An 18,025-nucleotide genomic window follows, 5' to 3' on the forward strand; every position below is an offset into this window, starting at 1 on the left:
AATAACAGATGCCCAGAACCCAAATTGATTTTGCGAAGTCAGTCGTATACTGTCTGGGTCATACAGATTCCAAACTGACTGACTGCACAGTTCTATTGTACTCTCATCCAGGTACCTATGAGCTATAATTTTTAGACATGGTTGTCAGATGGTGTTGTTGACTATGGGTGATCATCAAGGAATATCTTCAATGTTTTGTGTCTCACTGCACTGAGAACAGATTTAATTTTACCTCTGTTACACAGGTTCTGCTCTGATGAAAAGCATATTGGGAATGTATTTTCCGATTAAAGGAAAAAAAAACTTGAGAAAGCTAGAATATAATATGCCAGTCATGAGGACACGCAAAACTTCGTTTTGAACAGTTTAAAAAGTCTGAACTTTATTTCTCTCTATTTTTATATAGTATTATAATTGCAGTAAATCATTGATATTTGTATGCTGCAGTAACTGAAATTATAAGAAAAATGTATTGGAACAATTATACATATTGTAAAATGTGGAGTTCTGTACATTAAGGGATTCTATTGAATTAACATTAATTTATAACTCTTTATATATTGTCTTTCAGTGACAGGATATGCTGTTGCTGCTAGCTGTTCACTGGCCATTTACTGGTCATATACATCTGGAGCAGCTTTAGCATTCATATCCATTTATGTTTCCCTCGTTGGAGTTTGCCACATAACAAGTTTGGCCTTTGTTGTTGATATATTTCCAACAAGTCTCAGGTACAGTATAACATTTTAAGCTTGGAGAACCAGTTCTCTTCTCACAAAAATACTATTTTCATACCCGCACCTGTTTTTAGATGTTAAATAATAGTCAAACACAGATATTACTCATCTAATTCACAAATAAATTGAAGAAAGTTCCAAAATGTTCTGCTAATTTGTATTTAATTTCATTATCATTTTTCACTTACATCATGTTCATAATTATAAGGCTTGTCAATATAGGCTGCAAAATGTTACTCCATTAAGATCTGAGATGAGGGAGAGGGGAGGGTGAGGGGATTATGAGGATCCTTAGTTAAATCTGAATGTGGATTATGGATACTAACCAGAATAAATCCCAGTGCCCAATTGAAACATCCATATCTACTCAACAGGCTACTGTACAGTGCATTGTGGAGCGTACTGTGTGTGAAGGTTATGAATTATCTGGTCTACAAGAAAGGTTGCTGCCTGTTCAGAAACGATAGATTAGTCTGGCCTCTCTGCATACAGGATGCTCCATTGATCATGACCAGGCTAAATATCTCACGAAATAAGCATCAAACAAAAAAACTACAAAGAACGAAACTTGTCTAGCTTGAAGGGGTAAACCGGATGGCGCTATGGTTGGCCCACTAGATAGCGCTGCCATAGGCCAAACAGATATCAACTGTGTTTTTTTAAATAGGATTCCCCATTTTTTATTACATATTCGTGTAGTATGTAAAGAAATATGAATGTTTTAGTTGAACCACTTTTTTTGCTTTGTGGTAGATGGTGCTGTAACAGTCACAAACATATGGCTCACAAATTTAGACGAACAGTTGGTAACAGGTAGGTTTTTTTTAAATTAAAATACAGAAAGTAGGTACGTTTGAACATTTTATTTCAGTTTTCCAATGTGATACATGTACCTTTGTGAACTTATCGTTTCTGAGAACGCATGCTGTTACAGCGTGATTACCTGTAAATACCACAATAATGCAATAAATGCTCAAAATGATGTCTGTCAACCTCAATGCATTTGGCAATATGTGTAATGACATTCCTCTCAACAGCGAGTAGTTCGCCTTCCGTAGTGTTCGCACATGCATTGACGATGCGCTGGCACATGTTGTCAGGCATTGTCAGTGGATCACGATAGCAAATATCCTTCAACTTTCCCCACAGGAAGGAACTCGGGGACGTCAGATCTGGTGAACATGCGGGCCATGGTATGGTGTTTCGATGATCAATCCACCTGTCATGAAATATGCTATTCAATATCTCTTCAACCGCACACGAGCTATGTGCCATACATCCATCATGTTGGAAGTACATCGCCATTCTGTCATGCAGGGAAACATCTTGTAGTAACATAGGTAGAACATTACATAGGAAATCAGCATACATTGCACTATTTAGTTTTCCATCGATAAAATGGGGGCCAATTATCCTTCCTCCCATAATGCCGCACCATACATTAACCCGCCTAGGTCCCTGATGTTCCACTTGTTGCAGCTATCATGGATTTTCCATTGCCCAATAGTGCATATTATGCCTGTTTACGTTACCGCGGTTGGTGAATGATGCTTTGTCACTAAATAGAAAGCATGCAAAAAACCTGTCATCATCCCATAATTTCTCTTGTGCCCAGTGGCAGAACTGTACACGACATTCAAAGTCATCACCATGCAATTCCTGATGCACAGAAATATGGTACAGGTGCAATCATTATTGATTTAGCATTCTCAACACCGATGTATTTGAGATTCCCGATTCTTGCACAGTTTGTCTGCTGCTGATGTGCGGATTAGCCACTACATCAGCTAAAACACATACTTGGGCATCATCATTTGTTGCAGGTCGTGGTTGACATTCCACATGTGTCTGAACACTTCCTGTTTCCTTAAATAACATAACTATCCAGCGAACGGTCCAGACACTTGGATGGTGTCGTCCAGGATACCGAGCAGCATACATAGCACATGTCCATTAGGCATTTTGATCACATTATCCATACATCAACATGATATTGACCTTTTCCGCAATTGGTAAATGGTCCATTTTAACATGAGTAATGTATCATGAAGCAAATACCGTCCGTACTGGCGGAATGTTACATGATACCATGTACTTATATATTTGTGACTATTACAGCACCATCTATCACAAAGCGAAAAAAGTGATCCAACTAAAACATTCATATTTCTTTACGTGCTACACGAATATGTAATAAAAATGGGGGTTCCTATTTTAAAAAATGCAGTTGATATCCGTTTGACCTATGGCAGCGCCATCCGGTTTCCCCCTTCAAGCTAGACAAATTTCGTTCTTTGTAGTTTTTTCGTTTGATGCTTATTTCGTGGGATATTTGGCCCGGTCACTATCGATGGACCACCCTGTATACCCCCACATTGTGGTTGCATCTACATTGTGGCTATCTGCATAATTGAGGTGCACAAACCATCCCACCACAGAAAGGTCCATGATTCATAGCATGTTGTGTATGAATGACCTGGCAGATAATATTAAGAGGAACCTCAGACTTTTTGTAGATTATGCAGTTCTCTACAATCGAGAAATATAAAAAGAAGCTGCACAAATTTTCCATCAGATCCTGATAAGATTTCACAGTTGTGCAAAGATTGGCAATTTACTTTAAATGTTTAGAAATGTATAACTGTGCACTTCACTGTACACATATAGATAGAGTACTGTGACTACAGTATCAGTGTTACTTGGAATATGTTAATCTGTAGACATATGAAATGGAGTGATCCCAAGGGCTCAGTTATAGATGCTGTTAAGCGGAGAATTCAGTTCATTTGTAGGAGACTGGAAAACAGCAGTCAGTCAACAAAGGAAATCACAAGCCTCTCATGTAACTGATCTGTAATACTGCTCAGGTGTGTGGGACACACACCAACTAAGAGGATGTATTGAACATGTATAAAGAAGAGCAGCACAGATGGTGCCAGGTTTATTAGATGCATGGGATAGTGTCGGGCGAGTGCTGAAGAACCCAGTCTGGCTGGTGCTCGAAGACAGATGCCGTCTGGTGCAGAAAAGCATACCTGCAAAGTTGCAAGAACCACAATAAATGGGGAATCCAGGAATATACTACTGTCCCCTATGCATTGCTCCCATAGGCATTAGACTATAGTCCGATTAAAATTACTTGACTGTTGATACTTCATGTGTTGGAGCTAGTTTCCTCCAATCAGAGAACTCCCACAACTATTGGTCAGCTCACTTCAAATTCCATATCTGGCATTCTTTCTTGTTGTGTTTGGATCCTGAATTGTGTGTCTGACACTTTTATTTAAAAACAAAGATGATGAGACTTACCAAACAAAAGCGCTGGCAGGTCGATAGACACACAAACATACACACAAAATTCAAGCTCTCGCAACAAACGGTTGCTTCATCAGGAAAGAGGGAAGGAGAGCGAAAGACGAAAGGATGTGGGTTTTAAGGGAGAGGGTAAGGAGTCATTCCAATCCCGGGAGCGGAAAGACTTACCTTAGGGGGAAAAAAGGACAGGTATACATTCTCGCACACACACACACACACACACACACACACACACATACACAGACGGATGTGTGTGTGTGTGTGTGTGTGTGTGTGTGTCTGTGCGCGAATGCACACTCGTCCCCTCCTCCCCCCAAGGCAAGTCCCTCCGTTCCCGGGATCGGAATGGCTCCCCACCCCCTCCCCCAAAAAAATTACTTGATTGTTGATACTTCACGTGTTGCAGCTAGTTTCCTCCAATCAGAGAACTCCCACAACTATTGGTCAGCTCACTTCAAATTTTTCCCACGTGGAATGTTTCCCTCTATTATATTCATAACACTTTTATTTTGTATTTTATCGCACATGGTTACCACACCAAAAACAATTCACACAAACGATTCTAATGAAATACACATTTCATACAGAACACTAACTGAACACTACTGGATTCTTCTGCACAAGACACTATTCAGTGTTGCATATACAGTTATCATAATCACAGAGATTGGCTGTCATGTAGAAGATTCAAAGCTCATTGGAAGTAGTGAAATTTTGTTTGTTTCTAAATGTAACCAAAAGAGTTTGATGATTGTTTTTATTCAAATAATTGGTTCAAATGCATTTTTTTATTTCTAATATTGTGTCACATCTTTTATCATATCATTCTTTTTTCATTTGGAGTGAACTTGTTTCGTGTATAATTTACAACCAAGTGCCAACAAGGACTGTTCATTGGTTGGTAACATGGCAGCTTGTGTTGCTAGTGTGAGGATAGTTTCAGGTAGCACATGATAGTGAGAAATTGCAGCTTGCTTTTAGCACTGAAACTTGGTGTTTGCTGTCTTGAGTTTGCCCATAAAGATTAGCTTTAATTACCATGAACAAAGTGATCGTGATTTGTTCTGCCACAGGTTGTTGACCACCGTGTTCTCGGATATATTGCTCATCATGAGGTTGTGGTTTGTTTGTGAGGACATGATTTTAAATTCAGGGCCATAAAATGAACCACTGCTGCAGTTTAAGTTATTGGTCACTTAAAATCAACAGTTGACAGAGTGTCTCGCATTTCCAACATACCTCGTGGCAGCCACTTATAACACTGCTCTGTGTTACACATTAAAAGCATTTGTGAAGTGACCCACCATGTTTTTGTGTCACCTGTAACCAAACGGTAGCCAGCTACTGATGTGGCACCACTGTTGCAGCAAGTGACTGACAGCAGCTATCGAGTAATTTTAGTTGGACTTTTAATGCCAGTGTGCACAGAAGCATTTAAGCAGTCACTCTTCTCACACCCCATATGTGAATGAAATGCAAAGAAACCCAAATGGGTGGTACTACAAAAAGTACCTTCTGCTGTGCATTTCACAATGGTTTGAAGAGTGAGGGGGTAAAAAACCTTAATAAAAATAATCCAGAATTAATCCCTGTAACAGATGAACATATTGGGACTAGTTGTAATAAACTGTCAAAATGCTTTACAGAAGCAGCTTCTAAATGGCTTCTTCTGCCTATTAATGTATATCCAAATTTATTCCAAGGCCCAGAAGGCTCTTCATCATCATGAGTTTTCATGAAGCAGTGTGTTAGAATGAACAAAGAAATTAATGTTGGCCAGTGTACTGTGTAATCTTATAGGAAGGGACCAAGATATTTATTTTTGAACTCCAAAGGATAATTTTGTTTCACTTTCCAACATCAGTCTTCCAGTGCCTGTATACACAATTGCTTTTCAAATACACTTCTTGTCTCCCACCATGTACTTGTTGATTTATGTTGATCGTTTTCATTTCATTTCTCCTTTCTCTTCCATAGCATCATTTTCACCTCTCTTGCATTTTATTCTCATATTATCTACTTCTTGTTTCTCTATAAGTGTTCTCTTTTTTGTCCCTGTGTTTGGTTTTATTAATTTTTGTGTGAAGTTTTATTACACTAATACACAATTACCCATTACTGCAAAGCTATTTATGTATACCAGTCTTGTATTATAAAGGTAAAGGGTAAAGCAATAAAAACAACCTATATTTTAGAAACAACTGTAGGATTATTTATAGCAATATAGGGAGGACCTATTGTTACTCACCACATAGACAAGGCTTTACAGTCAGGCATGGCGAAAATGGCAGCTAAAATATTAAGCTTTCACCCAAAACAGAAAACACATTCACACAAGCACAACTCACACACACAGCCACTGTCTCAGGTGCTGGAGCCTAACTTTTACTGCATCTGACGTGAGCAGAAGTTTTCTGGCGTAGGTTGTGGGGTTAAGGAAGCACCATGGGACAGGGAGGGGGAGGGATAACAGGGCAGGGTTGGGAGGAGACAAGGTGGGGTGCTAGGTGCAGCAGTGTTGAGAGGCTGTGCTGAAGGAGACAGGGGGTGGGAGGCAGAAATAGAGAGGGGGAAAAGCCTAGTAGGAATGTTTGTGGGACAGAAGTTGTGTGTAGTGCTGCAATGGGAGCAGGGAAGAGAATAGGTGGGTAGAGGACAGGGACTAGCTGAGTTTGAGGGCAAGGGCCAAACTGTGTCCAAGAAATAGGTGCACCACCCAGTTGCTGAACATGCTGCCCCATCACAATATGCTTTACTTCAAGCTTGTGTCATCTGGATTCTTCCCACCACCACCAGGTTTTATAATTGTGCAGATGGAAACTCACTCTACAACATATCCTTCATTCCCATAACTCCGCTGGCCTCAAATGTTGCTAGTCCACGTTCTCTACCCACCTACTCCTTCCCTGCTCCCACTCAAGCACTGCACATGCCTTCTGTTCCAGTAATGCTCCTATTACTGTTCTCCCCTTCTCCTCTCCTCTTTCTTTGCCCCCTCCTGCCCCAACACAATGTGCTTTACTTCAAGCTTGTGTCATCTAGATTCTTCCCACCAACACCAGCTTTTATAACTGTGCAGATGAAAACTCTCCCAACAACATATCCTCGTTCCCATAACTCCCCTGGCCTCATACGTTGCTAGTCCATGTTCTCCACCCACCTTCTCCTTCCCTGCTCCCGCTCCAGCACTACACGTGCCTTGTATCCCAGTAATGCTCCTATTACTGGTCTGCCCTTCTCCTCTCCTCTCCTCTTCCTTTGCCCCCCCCCCCCCCCCCCCCCGCCTCCCTGACAACACTGCACCTAGCAGCTCTATCTCATCACACTTCTACAGGCAGCAAAGCATCCTCTGCCACATCTACCCTGTCATCCCTCCATCTCCTGCCCCTCCCTCAGGCACTCAGCATTTGTTTGCTGGTTACTGGCTCGATGACTACAGACTTTCTGAGCTGAAGCTATTAAGTGCCACTAGTCCCTCATCACCATAAGCTCTGGGCACACTTCAGCTACCACAGTGCCGCACGACGATGGAACGTCATGTGTCGTGAGGAACCGGGACGTCAGCTCGACCACCAGGATTGCAAGGGGGTGAAAACATCTGTAAATCCCCTCTGTCTCAAGGTGTGCTGCACGACAATGAAATGCGTGGCTGTTGAGATGGAACAGTTACTAGTGGGCTACCTCTGGGGAACCTGCCAGAACACAGTTCTATAAGGCATACCTACACATGAAGAACTCAGTCTAGGTGGACTTTTATTTCCCTAGCGCCTTGTGGGACCAAGACAGAACCCTCAAAATTGTCTTCTTCTCTTCCCAACAGAAAGATTGGCCGCTGGTAGGTACCAAAACCCAGTAAAATGAGAGGGCTTATGTTGCCAGTCCTCTTGTTTCAGAAGCTAATTTCAAAAGTTTTGGGTCTAGTAATGGAATGCGCGCTGGACATCAGAAAGTGATTTTAATAGTGAAAAGGAAAGACGGCAGCTTCAAAAAGTTTTGCCTTTCTGTATTCAAAAAGGCTTAGACGGCATTACTATCACTTTGAAATCAGTTACTTGATTGCCTAATGGAATACTGTTGGTTGAAAGTTCTAGTTCCCAACAATTTAGGAATCTCCAGAAAGCTCAGTGCCTTGGGGAATATGCCACTGAAACAGCTGCACACCACCTTGAATTATGGCACAGGTGTTGTGACATGCAGGAATCTGGTGGACATTCCCAATTTAGTGGTACATGTTGCCATGAACCCTAGCAAAACATCTCACTTTCCTTTTACTAGACTAATGAAAGATGTGCTTGTGAAAAATGTGACTTAAATTAGCAGTAGAGTAAAGAGCATCTACAGTGCCTGGGTCTGTTGGAATTTATTTGCAGATATGAGAAAGAAAAATGCAGGCACAGTGCAGAAAGCGATGACTACAGAGAAGAAAGGGGCATGATGACAATGGTCGAGCCCTAAGAAAAAGAAAGAATGTTGTTACATAGACTCTATGCCAGGCTGGCTGCAATTACCTGTAGGTATGAACTTCTAGTTTTGGTGAAGCATTGAAACATCATGTATGAACATGTTGTCTGAAAAGCTTTGTTAATTATCAGTTGTTGTTAGTTGATAACTTATCTGAATATAGAAGAATTATGAAACCAGGGTTTTGCGATTTTGTAGCGAGTTATTTAAAGTGTACTTAAGTGTACATGGGCAGGATAAGTGGACAAAGGTTGTTGGAGCCTGCTTACTACAGTGTACAGGAGGTCGAAGGGTCGTGACTTGTAAGTGGGCATCCAGGGCTGCCGTTAAATGATAGAACAGGAAATTAGCTAAAATAAAGAGAATATACTTCAGTGTATGGTATACAAAGAGCGCACCTAGGATTGGAAGTTACCAGGTTAGGCCAGTCTAGGAAGTTGACTAACTAATTGAAATGAGCAATGGAAGGATAAGCGGTTCATGTTAATTGATGTCAGGGCTGATTATAGAATGCAGAGCCGGAGGCTTTGCCTTCCAAGACAGATGTCTGTGCTGCTCAAGGTCTGTATCACAAGAGAGAGAGAAGCAACTGTGTTCTGCATTTGAGAATCCCCCAGCGTCAACACACATGACCTGTGTTCACGCACGCTACTGGCTATGAATGATGGCATGAATTTGCTATCAGTTTCAGCAGAGGACTCAAGGCATCTCTTGTCGGCAGTTCAGCTGGACAGAACTGCCTCGGCTTTTAAAGATGGGCAACTTGTGTCATGTAGGCACAGAAGAAGTTGCTCTGGGAGAAAGCTTGTAAAGATTTGACTCGGGGCTTTCAAATAAAAGTTTTTAAACCAATTCCCTAAAATGTTCTTTGACTGGCTGCCAACCTGTACATTTCTTCCCCCTTCCAGAGGAGTGGTGGTTGACACAGTTTACAAAAGAATGTCAGTCACTCCCCAGAAAGATGGTTTGCTCCAGTGGGGACCTTAATGGTATTGGGGGGGGGGGGGGGAGGAGGAATCTGTTACAATATTTTATTTAGTGTAAGTGGGAGGGGACTTACCTGCAGTCAAGTTTATCAAATTTCTTGAGTTAAGAAAACGGTAAAATATTATGTCTTCAAATTTTGTGCAGAAATACAATAGCTCCTGTAATAATTGAAATCATCGTCTTCCAGATAATCAGTTCATGCCAGAAAGCTTCACAAAAGAGGAATCAACTATTATGGTTTCTGTTAGATTGAGGAGAAAAAAACCTATTATTAATTTACTGTTGCAGAACTGAACTCAGTGTCATAGAAAATAGATGTTGCCCGAACTGAATCAGCACTGATCTTTCAATTGTCAACAGGTGCTCTCAGAAATGGTAGCTGTTTGTGTTGTCTGGTGTATATTAATCTTGTTGCTACACAGTGGAATGGATACCAAAACATAAAATGCATCAACAACATGACAGAATACTTAATTCTATGATAATCAAAGTATTTGGGTGAAAAACATAAGAATTCAGCTTACTGCAGAACATTAACACCTGGATTGGATTAGAATTGGATTAAGTACATTTGCAAAAGAGTAATAACCTAAGTAAAATATTGCTACATCATCTGACTATGTTTGTGGGGAGCAGTTGTACAAAGCAAAATATTAACACATTCAAGTAAAATGTAGAATGCAGTTAGCAAGTTGAAGAGTTGATGTAGCATAAATCACATGAAAACCTTTAACCACATTAACCCATGTTAAAATACAGAGTACAAAGCCTTTTCTGATACTGACAAAATATTGGAATTACGGATGAAATCAGGGGATAGAAAAGACTACACATCAAAACTCATGAATTTCTAATATTAACATTCTACCTACTCAATTTAATATACCTTATATCACCTTGTACAGTAATAGCCCTTCAAAATATGACACACTATGGTGTATTTAGGACGGCACAGTAAGAAAGAGAGAGAGAAATATTAAACCTAGTTCAAAATTACTCAGTACTTTCAAACAGAACTGGGAAGCTGTAATTGATATTTCTCGTTTTAGTGCTCAACATAGAACATAATATTGTCTAGTTGCAAAATGAGGATCTGATATGGCCTTAAATATTTGTAGAGTAAATGCACCTAGTGTAAGGGCTTCCTAGTCATCGTTTCAACTTATACTCATTAATTATAGAAGACACATCTTCTTTTAAGTGATTATGTAATTCCCAGAACTATAAAATAAAATCATCAGTATCCACCTCATTACCTCACAATTATAAAAGCAACGTAAAGCAAAAGTACTTGATGGAACAGATCTATGCCAAATCGTTAATGTACATTACCTTACGTCAAGATATTGCTCATTATCTCATCGTAATTGTGGTACCACCCCCAATCCCTTCTGCAGGAAGCACATGAAAAATTACTAATTCCCATTACCTAAGAAGCTAAAATATGAAAATAAACCCCACAGATTTAATGTTTTTCTCAATAGCATCACTCAGCCACATTGTCTTACAAACCTGTTACAGTAAAAACTGTTCTCTATAACTAAAATTACAGCTAGAAAAGCCGAAGGACAAGACCAGAACAGCATTTGTTTGATTGTAAATTGAAAATGAGAATCAGTTACAGACTTATTTTTTCCTCTGAAGTGGCAAAGTTCAAGAAAAACTATCTTGTCTACTGATCTTAGAGTTTAGCGTTTTCAGATTATCAGGGGACTGTCACATGTTATAAAATAAGCTTGTAAAACAAAGTTATAGGCACAGAGAAACACAGGCAAAACTCCAGGAAAGATAATTAAAATGTGTATTCACAGTGACAAAACACCTAAAAATATCCTTGTCCTATTCATAAAACTTCGCATAAAAGAAAGGAAAGAATACAATGAGTTTATAATCAGTTCATTAAATATGAAAAGATTCATAGCTACAATGTGTTTCTGGGTGACAAGTGCATGCACTGTTTGTAAACAAACTTGCAGCTGATGGGAGAAGAGCACATAGGTTGCACGGAGGGGAAGGAGAGAAATGCGTGTGTGATGTAGCCAAACTTTAGTGGTGCTTTTCTCTAGTAGGGTGACAGCCGCTGTGACCGAGCAGTTCTTGGAACTTCAGTCCTGAACTGCACTGCTGCTACGGTCGCAGGTTCAAATCTTGCCTCGGGCATGGATGTGTGTGATGTCCTTAGGTTAGTTAGGTTCAAGTAGTTCTAAGTCTAGAGGACTGATGACCTCAGATGTTAAGTCCCATAGTGCTTAGAGCCATTTGAACCATCTAGTAGGGTGATGGAGGGGGGGGGGGGTATTTGTGGCATAATGCACGTTTTGTGTGGGGGGAGAGAGTGAGATAGGTGCAAGGGTGGGGGAAGGGCGAGAGGAGTGAGGGTGAGGTGACACTTTCAGCACTCGAAGCAGTGCACGTATGCTTACTAAAGTGATCTTAAAGAAAACATTTTTTTAAGCACAGCTGTTGGTGTGTTCTGGCAGTATAACACTAAGTACGTGCAAAAACAGATTAAGACAATGCTGTCTGACAGCAGTTTAAACACCAAGTACAGAGCAACACCAAATTTGCACATGAAAGGATCTTAACTTGTGTATGACAAAAAAAGGGTTAACAGCGGTTAGTTCAGACCATTGGTACAGTACTTGTTTTAAATTTAAAACTGAAATAGGGTGAAATAGTGCATCTCTGTGTTGAATTTCAGCAAACACAAAATTCAGAAAAGGGTGACCAGTCATTTTAGGGATTTGTTGTCTGCATAAAAACTACAACAGAGTCACCTCAAGGTGACAAAAATTCTGGTTTGTAAAGGTCGGAGCATGTGATAAAATACTGCAGGACTTAATAGACTGTATAAACACATAGGTTAGAAAAAAGTAAATGTTAATTTCATTGAAGACAGGTCAGGAAAGTTTTGCAAAGAGAGTTGAAGGGAAACAGTCAGTTCGGCAGACATAAGAACTAAAAAAGATGTATTATTTTTTACCACTGTGAGTGGCACCTTGAAAGACCTGAAAGTGGACTTAGCTCATCTGAAAAGCTGTGGAACATTAGTTGCAAAAGTCAGATGAAGCTTCAAAGCGTAACAATCTATCGAATAATAAAAGACAAACAGAATAGACACCACAAAGAGGGCCTCCACATTCTAGGTTTGACAACGAAACAAAACATTCAAAGGCATAGGCTTGTAAAATTTAGCATTGTTAAAAACTTTAGTAAGGTAAACTTAATGCATTCTTTCGATAGACAACATAAAAATTTTGTCAGTAAAAGAGATCTTCAAGTGAAATACAGTACAACGCCAAAATTCTACAACAAAGCTGAATAATGCAAATAGCTTAATTCATCACATGACGAAGACCTATACAGTAGTTGCGAGAGGGTACTTTAAATACCTCAAAATCTTCAAACTACCTAAACTTTCCGTATAATACAAATAGGCATGCACCTGAGTCATCCTTATCACACAAAATATTAACTGTTACTTACAACCACTTATATTTATACTCCATATAATACTCTCACTACATTGTCACTCAAAACCTTTGCAATAAATGACTTATAAATCATATAAAAATGTGAAAACTAGACTGAATTACTGCAGAGAAGGCGAAGAAAAGGGAGAAAAATGGCTGCGTGTGGAGCATGGCTGTTTGCACCATGCAGTCTCTGCTTAAGTGTTCACTGGTAACATAGCCTGCAATTTAAATGAGTCCAAAAACACTGTCTCAACTGGAAACTCACTACATGGTAAAATGAATCGTGGTTAACTGTTCTGAGGCGACCTGTGGGGCAGCAGCAAAAAAATAGACCATTTAACATCACTGAATCATCTTGTCTCATACAATTAGCAACTTAATTAGCATTCATTGTATACTCCTCAGCTTCCAAAACAAAACATTACCTGTACAACAGAAGTAACATCACTTAAAACAACTGACACATGAACTTTTGCCTGCACATAATTACCTTCAGCCACATGAATGACAGGACTTCTTGCCTGCTCACAAATAGCCTCAGTAAAACAGTGTCTTACACCACATTATATCAACAAAACTTCGCTGCCCTCTGGGGGATAACAACTGGAAGTCGTCATATCCTCAATTAACAACTTACAGTGTACAACAGATCAGTTCTCATTCATCATTCATTATAACTCTTTATTACCATACATAACTTAATACATCTCAGATTCTTGCATTGAGTTAACCAGTTAAGCAACTAACACTTACAAAAAACAGAAGTCATGGACTGAAAAAGAATAAAAGGTCAGAAAAGAGAATGTAAAGAGATGAGAAAGAGAAGGTAGAAAAAGTTCATTCCTTTTGTTCCACAATCTGACATGCCACACAGCATCCTGTTGGTTTCGGCAACACAAGTGCTAATCATGTAATTACAACTATGTATGCGCTTGCCTAGTACCTATAGTAAACTGATAGACAATACCAGGATCATCAGACCCAATGGTTTGTCAGTTTTATTACAAGGCCTAGGAGCTGATTTCACATCTGTGCCTGGTCTTGCAATAAAAAAAATTTCCCACCAAGATAAAAACGATTTTGGAAACCTTGCAGACATAATTTGGAGGCATAAGGGGTTACAGAGCCCTTGAAAGCACTCACATCTGTGTAGCAAGGAGTAGAAATGTACTTTCATTAGAGGGCACAGAAATGATGCTTATAGGAAAAATGAAAGAATTTTCTTTGGATCATGATGCAAAAAGGAAATGGAAGAAAATGTCATGAAAGGCTGGAAGACTCTTTGGTTGCCAAACACATTGTGCAAGCTGCAAAGCCCTGGAGATTAATTGAAAACTCTCAAAGATTCACCTTAAGAAACTTCTCATCACAACTTTGAGGACAAAAGAGGTTAAAATAAATATAAGAAATTCATAGTAATTAGACTCACAAAATTTTAAAGTTCAAATCATCCCAGGTCAAGACACAGCCGGTAATAACTGTGTAAGATGCAAAATTTAGCTGTGTACTATAATTTACTGATTTCTACATTCTTCTCTGAACAGATCACTGCAAGTGCCTCAGTACATATCAACATGATATGCACGGAAGCAGTGGCAATGGGAGGGGGGCTGGGCAGTGGCTGAGTACTCACATAGCAGCGACATGGGAGGCGGGGCGGCTGGCTGCATGGAGGCGAAAGTATGCACCCCGGGCGTTGAGTCTACGACCCTCACGGAGATGGCAGTGGGGGGGCTGGCCGGTGGCAAATGTGGAGTGGCACAGTGGTAGGTGAACTGTGTAGCTAGTTGGCAGCAACAGCAATGCCCGTGATGTGGACATCTCGGCCAGTGTTACCTACCTCTTTTGCTTTGGTTCTTAAACAGCTGTTGCAGAAAGCTGATGCTGCTACACAAATGGAAGTTGTTTGTGTCAGTGTTAGTACCTGAGTTTGTCAACACACTTGTGCTGCTGCAGTTATTTTGACATCTGTACCTCCCACCTGAACTTCAGAAAAGACCACAGTTGCCAACGTTGCAGAGCTCCCTGCCCCTCCAAAGATTCAGTCTTGTATGCTGTCCATTTCTGCCACTACCACAGCCTCAGTTGTGGCTCCAAAGCCTACCCAGGGCAAAAGATCAAAGGCAAATCATCCACAACTGATGGTGACAGGAAGTAAACAGTCCGACGGGGTCGATGTCATCTTCTCTGATGACTTTCTCCATTCTTTAGACATGACAGACTTTGATGTCAGACAGATGCAATCTTCACTCCCCAAGACTGAGCCTCCACCCATTCCGGGCTCCCCTCCCTGGCAGAAAGTCAGGATGAAAGTGCTACCCCTATGACAGATGGCTCCTATCCTACATTAAAAGACTCAAGATACATGTGGAGGAACTGAAACTCCAAGCACTGGCACAGCCCCTGTGCTTGTGTTTGCAGGAAATGCGTTTTAAAGCAATGAGGCTATACACTCTATTGCAAGGATGACCCGACTGGAAAGGGCAAAGGGTGGGTCGCATTGTTTGTCAATAATGTGCACTGCTCCTCTGCTCTACCCCTAGCTATTGAACTCCAAGCGGTTGCATTTCATGTATGTCGGAGGATCACAGTTTGTTCACTATATTTACCTCCAAATGATGCGAATGACTCTGTGGCTCTAATGGGTCTTCTACTGGGAGACTTCAGTTCCCAACATATATTGTAAGGTTCAAGCTCTGCTTGCCCTTGGGATCGAGATTTGGAGTGCTTTGTGATGACTCTCAAGCTGTGCATCCTTGATCCAAGCTCTCCCACTCATTTTTGTGCTGCTACTGAGCTACCCTCAGCCATTGTTCTCCCTCTTTGCTCTCCGGGCCTCGCAGTCTCTGTTAAGTGGGAAGTCACTGACAACCTTCATTCCAGTGACCACTTCCCTCTCTGTAATCACTTACTGGATGGAGATCTACCTGAAAGGACACAACCATTATGGATGATCAAAAGAGCCAACTGGATGGTGTTTGAACAACCGACTGTTTTTTGAGTGCCACAACAGCATCCAGGAGGGGATGGACCACATCAATGAGTAATCCACCATGCCGGTGATGTCCCCATCCCAAAGTCCTCTCATCATACTACTAGGAGGTCACCTGTTCCTTTGTGGACTGATGAGTGCCGTTCTGTCATTCAGTCAGGCGTGCAGCAGTTTAAGAGCTGCCAAATGGTGGAAAACATCACAGCCATCGATTAGGAAGGGCAAAGCTTTGACACATCATTAAGGAGAGCAATAAAAGGTCATGGTAAGTGTTCCTGGACTCTCTCAGCCGTTCCACTTGTCCTCCTAGAATAGAGGAAGCCATCAGGAGGATTTCCAGTAAAGGAAGTTGGTTACCTGTAGAAGTGTTATTTAATCAGGTGTGTCTCCAAACAACACATGGAAACATTGGGCAGCCAATGGGAGAGCATTTTGCACTGACTACTGCCACTGCCAGCCAGGACCCTGGCTCCATTGTTACCGTGCCACTGTGGAAAGGGATGAGTTGGACTTCAGGTCTAACAGTTGGTATCTACAACTGCCCATTCTCCATATGGCAGCTGGATTTTGCACTGTCTGTGGCTCGTGATAATGCATCCAGTCATGACCAACTCTGATACAATATGCTGTGGAACTTGAAACCAGTGTCAAAGGAAGTTCTCCTAAGATATTTCAATTTTGATATGAGAGGAAGGCAGTTTTCCAAGCTCATGGAGGAGGCGATTTCGATAACTCTTACCAAACTGGAAAAAGACTGAATGTGTCCCAGTAGTTACTGGAGTGTCACCTTAATGAGCTGTGTAGGAAAGACGTTGGAGAGAATTGTTAACTGTCGTCTGGTCTGGATGTTAGAGACCCAGTGTGGATTCAGGAGATTTTGATCCACTGTTGACAACCTGACCCTGCTAGAGGGGGCTTTCAGCAGGCTTTCATATGTAAACAGTATTGTGTTGGTATATTTTTTAATGTCAGTAAGGCATACACTACTGCTTGGTGACACTATATTCCAGGGCAGCTCCACCAATCAGGCTCCCGTGGCCATTTGCCCCATTTTCATTGGGTCCTTCTTATCAAAGCACTTTCTTCAATACCAAGTTGGTGATGCACTGTCAAAAAGTTTCCGAGCAGGAGAATGGTGTTCCACAGGGCAGTGTTTTAAGTATTACTCTCTTTTCCATAGCCATAAACAGTCAGGAATCGTGTACAGTGCTCCTTATTGTTGGATGCTTTGCATTTTTCTGTAGCTCCTCCATTACTGCAACAGCAACTCATCAGTTGCAACTCACAGTAAAGAGGCTGGAGGAGTGGGCTGAAAAGACCAGTTTCAGATTTTCTGTAGAGAATTGTGTGTGTGTTCATTTTAATCGCTCTTGTCATATTTTTAATTTACCTGTATTGCGTATATGGAACACCATTCTCCCTTTTGAAGACTGTGTCATTTTTGGGCCTCATTTCTTACTCCAAACTGTCATGGTTATCACACCTGAAGGACCTGAAGGCAAGGTCCCAGAAGGCACTGAACATTTTGAAGTATCTTAACCACAGGTCTTGGGGAGCAGACAGGATGCACCTGCTCCCATTTTACCAGGCTTTTGTGCGAACACAGCTGGACTATGGGTTCACAGTGTACAGGTCAATGAGGCCTTCATACCTGAAGATCATTGATGCTATGTACCATGAAGGGATCTGGCTGGCCATGAAAGCTTGCAGGACCAGCCCCATACCCAGTCTCTGTGCTGAGCCTGAGAAACTGCCATCTACCGTCTGGTGGCAGTTACTCATGGTGGATCAGGTCCATCAGTTATTCACCACCGGTATGCCCAATTCCACAGCATACCATACCGTTGCTTGTCTCAGTGTGGAATGCCTCTTTACCTATTGTCTGCAGGCAATGAGGCCATTTGGGATCCGTATGAAGTGTGTGTTGGAGCCCTTTGATGTGGAGCACTTATGGGCTCAAATCGAAGGTTTTAACCGACTGCCGCCCTAGTTACTGCAGAGGCCCAGAATAATTTTAGATTTAATGCAGCACAGGAAAGATTGCATTCCAACTTCTG

At 41.1% G+C, this 18,025-nt stretch overlaps 1 protein-coding gene across 1 annotated transcript in view; it reads left to right on the forward strand.

Moving 5' to 3' along the window:
- Nucleotides 1-18,025, forward strand: part of LOC126485113 (synaptic vesicle glycoprotein 2C-like) — a 498,779-nt gene that overhangs the window by 470,908 nt on the left and 9,846 nt on the right. The window contains exon 10 of the mRNA XM_050108743.1: nt 572-731. Coding sequence (XP_049964700.1) covers nt 572-731 — 160 coding nt within the window. The remainder of the gene's footprint in view (nt 1-571; nt 732-18,025) is intronic.

This window comes from Schistocerca serialis, chromosome 6 (genome assembly GCF_023864345.2).
Source record: "Schistocerca serialis cubense isolate TAMUIC-IGC-003099 chromosome 6, iqSchSeri2.2, whole genome shotgun sequence".
Lineage (NCBI taxonomy): Eukaryota > Metazoa > Arthropoda > Insecta > Orthoptera > Acrididae > Schistocerca > Schistocerca serialis.